The 9656-nt window shown below is 35.8% G+C and overlaps 1 protein-coding gene across 1 annotated transcript; it reads left to right on the top strand.

Annotated features, from left to right (window-relative positions):
• Window positions 1-6689: 6689 nt before the first annotated feature.
• On the top strand, window positions 6690-8060 carry LOC142352802 (ankyrin repeat and MYND domain-containing protein 2-like). The gene has a single exon (XM_075404930.1). It carries the CDS (start codon window positions 6719-6721, stop codon window positions 7850-7852), a length of 1134 nt encoding a protein of 377 aa, XP_075261045.1. The 5' UTR covers window positions 6690-6718; the 3' UTR covers window positions 7853-8060.
• Window positions 8061-9656: the final 1596 nt, after the last annotated feature.

Raw genomic sequence — 9656 nt, 5'->3', positions numbered from 1 at the left:
CAAACATTGTGATCTCCAAGAAGAGTGGAGTCTTTTGAGAAGTGTCGCCCAATGAGAGGGGACCTGCGTTTTGTAAATATTGTCTCACCCAATGAGCGGGGAGAACATAAATAATTTTAAGAGTTCAATGAAGACTGAAACGAGAAGAATTCTGAAACTTAAGGAGAACAGGACTGATGTTATAAAGAGCGATTGAGAAGAATGAAGAATTCTTCAACCAAAAACACACTTATTTGAACCTTTAATGAGCAAAAACTTTTGATTCCGAATCAAAGTTTGATAACAAAGATTTGTATTAATTCACGATTGAGAAAAAAAAAATTCCAACAAAAATTACCCCAACTATAGTTCCACCCAAAAGGTAGCAAACAGTATCTGGAGTTTGCAAATAGTATCTATAACTTGTCTGAAAACGTGTACGTATTCACTATTCCCAGTTTTCCACCCAATAACAAACTATTATAATTGAAACAAGCTAAAAATCAGGATCACATCTTAGGAAAATCAGGATCCTAAAAACATAAGATCACAGCTTAGAATTCAAAACTATTAATCAGCAAAAAACGGAAAAAGTTATCCGCATCACTTGCCCGTCACAATCCCAGTCATAAAAGTTTAGATCCTCGCAGATTCAGGAATTGTATGTATGTCGTTACCAGTTGTTGACCAAAGATATGCAGAGAGGGAAGTAAAAGAAAACAAAGACAGATTACAAACGAAATTGAGGGCATCAAGGCACAAATTGATGTCAACAACATCTTAGAATAAAGATTGACTAAATGAAATCAAAGCAACACTAGAAAAATCTCGCCCAACGCCGCCACCACCATCGGAGTTGAAATCTGAACCTCAAAACACTAAATACAAAACAAATTCTTATACGTGAATTATATGATGGCATCAGGTTTAGTGAAATACCAAAATCTAAACCCCAAAATAACTGTCATACGCGATGGATAATACCCTCAGATTATCCATCACCGTATTCTAGTTCAATTCAATTTATTTACACCATTTGAAGGGCAGATGCTTTCATTTAGTTATTCATACTTCTTTTAGTTCAGTTTGATGATTGATCAGGATTCAGACAGGAAACTGTCTATTCACGCAAATAAACAAACTTAACTTCCTTTATTGTGCGTGATTAACTTGTGATCTTATGTAACTTCTTTTCAATTTTAATTTGTTTAAATCTTGTTTCATTTCTCTCATATGCACTGCTGCAACTCAGTTTGTAATTTAACGTTAGTCAATCGCTCTTTAGGTTAGATAGCTCAACTTAAGCTGAGCCATTCGCATCGCGAATACTATTCACGAAAATAAACAAATTTAACTTCCTTTATTGTGCGTGATTAACTTGTGATCTTATGTAACTTCTTTTCAATCTTAATTTGTTTAAATCTTGTTTCATTTCTCTCATATGCACTGCTGCAACTCAGTTTGTAATTTAACGTTAGTCAATCGCTCTTTAAGTTAGATAGCTCAACTTAAGCTGAGCCATTCGCATCGCGAATACTATTCACGCAAATAAACAAATTTTACTTCCTTTTTTGTGCGTGATTAACTAGTGATCTTATGTAACTTCTTTTGAATCTTAATTTGTTCAAATCTTGTTTCATTTCTCCCATATGCACTGCTGCAACTCAGTTTGTAATTTAACGTTAGTCAATCGCTCTTTAAATTAGATAGCTCAACTTAAGCTGAGCCATTCGCATCGCGAATACTATCCACGCAAATAAACAAATTTAACTTCCTTTATTGTGCGTGATTAACTTGTGATCTTATGTAACTTCCTTTCAATCTTATTTTGTTTAAATCTGGTTTCATTTCTCCCAAATGCACTGCTGCAACTCAGTTTGTAATTTAACGTTAGTCAATCGCTCTTTAAATTAGATAGCTCAACTTAAGCTGAGCCATTCGCATCGCGAATACTATTCACGAAAATAAACAAATTTAACTTCCTTTTTTGTGCGTGATTAACTTGTGATCTTATGTAACTTCTTTTCAATCCTAATTTGTTTAAATCTTGTTTCATTTCTCCCATATGCACTGCTGCAATTCAGTTTGTAATTTAACGTTAGTCAATCGCTCTTTAAATTAGATAGCTCAATTTAAGCTGAGCCATTCGCATCACGAATACTATTCACGCAAATAAACAAATTTAACTTCCTTTATTGTGCGTGATTAACTTGTGACCTTAAGTAACTTCCTTTCAATCTTGATTTGTTTAAATCTTGTTTCATTTCTCCCATATGCATTGCTGCAACTCAGTTTGTAATTTAACGTTAGTCAATCGCTTTTTAAATTAGATAGCTCAATTTAAGCTGAGCCATTCGCATCGCGAATACTATTCACGCAAATAAACAATTTTAACTTCCTTTATTGTGCGTGATTAACTTGTGATCTTATGTAACTTCCTTTCAATCTTAATTTGTTTAAATCTTGTTTCATTTCTCCCATATGCAATGCTGCAACTCAGTTTGTAATTTAACGTTAGTCAATCGCTCTTTAAATTAGATAGCTCAACTTAAGCTGAGCCATTCGCATCGCGAATACTATTCACGAAAATAAACAAGTTTAACTTCCTTTATTGTGCGTGATTAACTTGTGACCTTAAGTAACTTCCTTTAAATCTTGATTTGTTTAAATCTTGTTTCATTTCTCCCATATGCATTGCTGCAACTCAGTTTGTAATTTAACGTTAGTCAATCTCTCTTTAATTTAGATAGCTCAACTTAAGCTGAGCCATTCGCATCGCGAATACTATTCACGCAAATAAACTAATTTAACTTCTTTTTTTGTGCGTGATTAATTCATAAATTCAGCGGTTAAATTATGTAATTTCAGCGCTACCAGCCGATAAAGTTTTTTTCACCGCATTCACCGCCTGATTTATGTAATTTCACCGCATTCACCGCTTATCTTACAAAAATATCCGCATTAACCGCTTATCTTACATAATTTTGCGTTGAATGGCGGTGACACCTCGACGCGGGAAGGTTGAGATAAATGAAAGTCTAAAAAATAACCAGTCCTGATTAGTGAAGAACTCACGCCTGAAGAACAAAATCTTGGAAAATAATTGCTCCAAAATCGACAATAATTGATATAAAGCGATGTAAAGTCAGTGTACTTATGACTAAGAAATTTCATACTTGAAAAAATTTTCCTCAGAAAATTAGTTGAAATATCCCTAAGTGAGTTTGATGAACGATAGTTAAATCAATCAATCAAAATTTTGAACTACGGTGTAATAAGCATTGTAGAACAAAAATTGATGCACAAAATTGCGAATTGCCTGTTAATTGAAAATGATATTGATATAATATAACTCGTTTAAATTTGGTTTGCGGAAAATATACCTGAGCCTTCTTCCTTGACATTTATACTTTTCGTCGACGGACAAAAAAAAATCGAAAACGAGACTTCAGTTGTACCTAAAAGACATTAAAGTTAGCCGTCACAAAAAAAATCTTAACTGAAAACCTATGTTGGTTGTGTTGCGATATTAGCCAAACACAGAATTTTATCAATCTATATCTATTGTACATAAAATTCACCTAAATTAAGCTGGTTTAGATGGCCAGGGAAATCTTTTGTCGAACGAATATCAGATTTGAAAAGGGTATACAACCATGAAGAGCGCAATGCGATAGTACTACTAAGCGACAATAACTTTGAACTGAGCAACTGGACGACAATAACCTAAACAAAAATAAAATAAAAAAATTGAACACAGTGGAAAAAACAGTGAGACAGTTTGCTTGCAAAGAAACTACAATGTACTCAGTCAATAAGAAGCGGTTAAATACATTAGGTTTTTCATTTTTGAAAAGCGCAAATGGTTACAACAATGGTCTAAGCGACTGAACCAGATTTTTGAGAGAAATGCACCAAAAGCGATTCGGCAAAAGTCTAGTTTGTCATCATACGTTAAAAAATCGTCTGATATGTTTAAGTTAATTGGTAACATAAAGCAAATAATGAACAAATGGGGTAAACAAAAAAGTGAGCAAACTTAGATGAACTGAAAAAAAATGTTATCAACAACATCGCTAGTTCTTTTGACAAATGAAACCAAATTTTTATCACTTTGGGCAATTCTTGTAAAAAAAACAAAAAGTTAGAAGATTTTGAGAGTTTTAGTGAATCTGGATACGGGTGACAATTGTGGACTGGGCAATGTTGGTAACCCTAATATTGAACAGCAGCATTGGCAAAATGCTCAAAGATTGTGCTGCAAACGGCCTTTATTGAAGAATGCTTTCCGTTTTTGAGAAAAATTGCCAATGTTTAAAGACGAGGACAAAGAATCGGTTGCACGATACTTGACGACAGTTTTGCTATAACGTCTCAAAGTCCTAGAAAACTTATTTGTGACTAGGTATAAAATATTGTATAATTAAATTTTCCTAGCTCAGAGCAGAGCTTCAAAAAACAGATAGTAAAAAATACAAAAATTCACATTACCTGAAAATATATATTAATGAAACAACTCCAGAGAAAAAAAGCTGTTATTTTAAAAACAATAGCAATTTGAAATGAAAACTGCGAGGTACAAGAAGACCTGAATGCAATCCAAAAATGGGTGGAAACGAATAACGTGGATCTTGCCTTTGAAAAATGCACAAAAGGTACGTTCAGGGAAAAAATAGTCGGTCAAACTAATGGATGTGCAACTTCAGAACTTAGCCGTAGTGAAAAACCTAAGGATTCATGTGACGAATAAACTTACTTGGAAGGCGCACGTCGAAGATAAATAATAAAAGCGAACAAAGTGCTCTACACTTTTCGCAGGAATGTTCCAATGGGTGTACAAACAAGAATCAAACTTGGATTCTACAAGTCTTTGATTCTTCCATTGGTGTTGTACGGTTTCGTTTGCATAACGGCATCAAAAACTTAGGGAAATCTGCTTGAGAAATTCCAGAAAAAGTTTGCCAAGTGTATCACTGGACTCTGGCATGTCAGTGATGAAAACCAACTTAGACTGCTAACTACTTTTCCACTGCCGATGGATCTGCAACTAAAATTTTTCTTGCTTTTGTCAGAGATCATGATCGAAGATTTGAACTTCATTGAGCTGCCGGAAACTGCGCAAGAAAAAATGAAAAACAACATCTCTATTCTCGACAAAAAAATACCGAAGTACCTCGAGGAGAAATTGTTTTCAAAAATTGTCGATTTGTGAACAGAATGGACAAATACGTTGCATTTGAGAACGACCTCGGACTGAAAAATATAATAATAGCGATCATGCGGCGTTTCGTTAGCGAAAGTTACTCTGAAAAGAACGTCTGCACATGGCAAGTGTTCTGTGATTGCCAGCTCTAGATATAAGTGGACAATATTTTAAATCTTGAAGACTGAGTTTAATATCCCTGCGATGGAAGTCGCGAAACCACAACAACAGCAATTTCAAGAGAGCGTGTCACAATGTCCAGATTCGCTTAACGATTTTTATTTGCTCTCAAACAAATTTTATAGGAATTATATTAATGTAGTCTTTTTAATTCGACTTTTTGCTTGACCGATTCTTCGTCTGACCCATTTGACTTTTTGTCCTCCAAAACGGGATAAAGAGGTAGCGCTCGGAGGGCATTAAATTCTCGCTGAGCAGTAAGCCTTACTATGCTCTTAAAATGCGATTAACCAAAATTGTTTAAAGAGGCAATTTCATGGTATGAAGGGCGGTTCCTTATCTTAAAACTTTGACCCCCTCAGTCACCCCCCCACTACCCTCTGCCATAAGCCCCCCCCCCCACTACCCCCCGCCATAAGCCCCCCCCCCACCTCACTACCCACTGCCATAAGCCCCCACCCCCTCAGCACTCCCATTTTCACCTGTCGATTTGAACACCCTCTCATCTAGCCTTGGCAACCCCCCTTACAGACACACGCACACTTCGATGTGGAAACTGCAACATACTAAAGAAGATAAAGCTGATCTGAACTGTAAATTGGGTGGAAACCCAAGAGTCTTACTCTAAATCCTGCACTACTACTACTACTACTTATACTACTTCGGTCACCCCAGGCCCCTAATGCGAGCATACCATACATAAGCCATTGCTGGCTACTACCGAAGCCAACCGGTCGTTTGAGTTGGAGAGTAATTCACCCGACGTTAGTCGGCTATGATTAAAATAGTACGTTAAATTGAATCAAATAGTAGTGCTAGCTTACGTACTGATAAACAGGAAAATGATAGTTTGTTTTATCGATCGAACTGTTACTCCCATCAGTTTTATTTGATATCCGGGCCCCGGACCAGCCAATATTCACCCAGTGTTGGGGAAGGGCATTTCATAATTTAGTTATTGAAACAAGAAATATTCAAGTAATACCGCAGAGTTGAATTTCAAACACAAATAGGAAAAAGCTGGCTTCCGTTACGGTTAATTTTAGAAAAGCTGGCGGTAATTCAATCAAGCAATTTTGTCTACCGAAAATCAACAAAAGGACATTTGGGAAAATATGTAATTCTATCCGTTCTTTAATAGCACTTATATTTTATGTATTTGTCTGAATTAGCGTTCAGACACTTCTTTGATTTGCTTTGAAATCATAGTTTTCATTTTTATAAATTCATAATTTTTGCTGGATTGAATTTTGTTTATTCGTTTGTTTTATTGTGGATTCATAGACGCTGATGTTACACTAGGACGTTAATGTGAATGCTCTCTCATAATAGCTGGTTTTTATTTTTAGATTAGTCATGCCTGAGGAGGAGACTAGTGCTGTGTCCGAATCTTACCAAAAAGCCCTCGATTGTGTTAATAGCGACAACGAGACTGAACTTATTTCTCTTATTCGAGTTGGAACTATTGATTTAAAAGAAGTCGACGCCCACGGAACATCAATACTTCAGCATGCCGCATTCAGAGGTCGATCGAACATGGTCAGTTACCTTTTGAAAAGTGGCTGTGACGTCAATGAAACTAAACACGAACATCAATATTACACACTTCACTTCGCGGCTCTCTCGGGGAACTTGGAAACCGTTGGAGCATTGCTGGATGCTGGCGCCAAAACTGATGTTGAGAATTCAGTTAAGCGAACGCCAGCAGAAATGGCGGCGTTTACGGGCCAAACTCATATCGCAAGTTATATTAGATCTTACTTTTCGCCAAAAGTTTTCCTACACTATACCGACCCATCTGTTGGGTCTTCATTGCAATGCGATGAGGAGTTAGCTATCAAGTTACACAAATTGGCAACAAATTACAACATACATCCTGTTAGATTGGCGATGCTTTTGAAAAGAAACGTGAAAATTTTGCAAAATTGTTCCGTAAGTATCGCTATATTAGAATGTGAACGTGACAAACAATTTAAAAAAGAAAACAACGAAGTACTGTCCTTACGACTACATTTCTTGGCATGGTTGCTTCACAAAATTAACGAAGCTTGCAAGATACCAGACAAAACTGAAACCTCCAACGAAACGGAAACCGATGTCAAAAAATGGGAAGAATGTTGCAATACAGTTATAAAATGGTTATGGAAACCCGAAAAGAAAGGCGCCACGGAAGATAACAGAGATAGATTTGTCAAGGCAGGTTTGAAGCAGTACCCTTATACCCAAAACACTTTATTGCAACAAGCTGTGAAGACTATTTCAACTTCAGCAAAATCAGGTGAAACATCAGCTGAACCCATTGCAGTTTACCTTCAAGTTTTAACAGGATCTCAAGCTGCGATATTCATGGCTGATTCACATTGTGTTACTTGTTCAGAGAAGTTAAGTAACCACATGCGATGTAGCAGATGTAAAGAAGTGCAGTATTGTGACAAGAAATGTCAAGCGGTTCACTGGCCGACACATAAAACCCAATGCAGAGCTTCATAGTATGACAAACAAATGGAATTTCAAGACTAAGACTGTGCTAAATTATAACTCAACATTTCAAAATTGTTGGAAAGATGAGAGAATATTGACTGGTAACTCAAAGTCATTGCCATATTGTCATCTGAATGTTTTTTATGTACATTTCACAAGAGCTGAAAGCTTTGTATTTCTCACCATTTTCTATTTAAATTCACATTTCTATGCAAAAGGTATATTTTCACACATTGTTAAGCAAAATGATTTTATTAAAAATAACTCATTTTGAGGCTCATCGAAAAGCATTAAAAGTCTCTAAAAAGCTCTGTAAAAGTAAAAATTGGAGGATTATTTTTAAATTGCTTGTAAAATTTTACAATGAATTATACTACAAGGTGATTTATTGAGCTAATGGACGCTTGCTTTGATTTTAAAGCTCCTAATTGTAATGAATTTTCATCAACTAAACTGAACGGATATCTAACCAGAAATGCACTAATTGATAACTTATGCAAAAAAGTCTTAGTTGAACGGGATCAATGCTGAACACTCTGCTCTTTTTCGTAATTGTTGCAACAGTTTGAAAGAAAACAGCGATTCTTCACTAGCTGTCTGTTATACATTTTGGGGCAATATGAGAGGTGTATGAAACAGAAATCAAATATAAAATACATTTGGGACCGTCCTTTTTTCTTTTTGAATTTCTGAAGTTCCATCAAATCGAATTGTCACAGTAGTTATGTTTTGCAAAATTGGGGTGGGTTTTATTTTGAGAAACTAATTTTGATGTTAGCTTTAAGTTCTTAATTGCTCTCAAAGTTTGTAGAGTTTATTTAGCCCTCTCGCACTTTTTATCGGCAACTTTTATCTGCATTATGACTTTGGTGTTAAAGCTATAGACGCGGGTCCAATTCCAATGCTTAACTTGTAAGAACTAGCAAGTTTCGTGCAAGTTCTTACAAGGAGTTGCATGGCCTTGCAACTTTTTCTTCCAAAATCTTGCAAATTCTTATAAGTTTATCACATAACTTACAAGTTCTTATAAGTTCATTCTACTGACCAGTAGAATGATCTTATAGAATGCTCTTTGATAGATAACCAATCGACTTATTCCTTCATTAGATTCAAAATCCAGAGCCATTAATTCCAACCCAACAGCCCAGCAGCTCTTCTGAGTCAGAAAATTTACAACAACCAACGAAATTCATACGCGGCGCGACCTCATCACATAACTCAGATTCTTCCACAAGATCTCCAGGGAGTAGACGCAGTCCTAGAAAACACAAAAAAGCAAAAACTCCAGATATGATACAAACGAAGTCCGGGCCAACAATAAGCCAAAGTGGGTGATTGAAGACATTCATTCAATCGACATCTACTCACAATTATCCCGATTCAGACACTGCTGCACCAACATTAGTTGGTCTGTGCTCTCACCTAAACCCAAACAAAAATTCTGTTTGGAACCAACACTCACATCTCCCAACGGAAATGACGGCTCTTGGGAGTCTGAGCATCGATAGATCTTCAAATAAAAAAATCATACGTCGATTTTTCGGAGCTAATTACGATAACTACTGCTCGTCCTCAAAGTTTTGTACTTTAATTAAACGGTGAATAGTTACTAAATTTCTGATTTCATTTTTAGTTTTGATTATCGTCCGAATTTTGTTACAGAAAGGGGGGAAATGTTTTACGGAGATACACTTAAATCATTTAACTAGTTCTTAAACACAATGTCATTTCATATTTATATATTATGTTTTCCCATTTCTTTTGGTTTTTTTTTATTCAGACACCTAGACAGGTGGTTCATCTGTTCACTCTA

This window comes from Convolutriloba macropyga, chromosome 1 (assembly GCF_964194025.1).
Source record: "Convolutriloba macropyga chromosome 1, txConMacr16.3, whole genome shotgun sequence".
Taxonomy (NCBI): Eukaryota; Metazoa; Xenacoelomorpha; order Acoela; family Convolutidae; genus Convolutriloba; species Convolutriloba macropyga.
Note: the sequence above shows the minus strand (reverse complement) of the source record. Positions and strands in the feature narration are given on the sequence as shown.

Excerpts from the sequence above, each read along its gene's own strand:
- LOC142352802 (XM_075404930.1), top strand. The coding sequence starts at position 6,719 with ATGCCTGAGGAGGAGACTAGTGCTGTGTCCGAATCTTACCAAAAAGCC.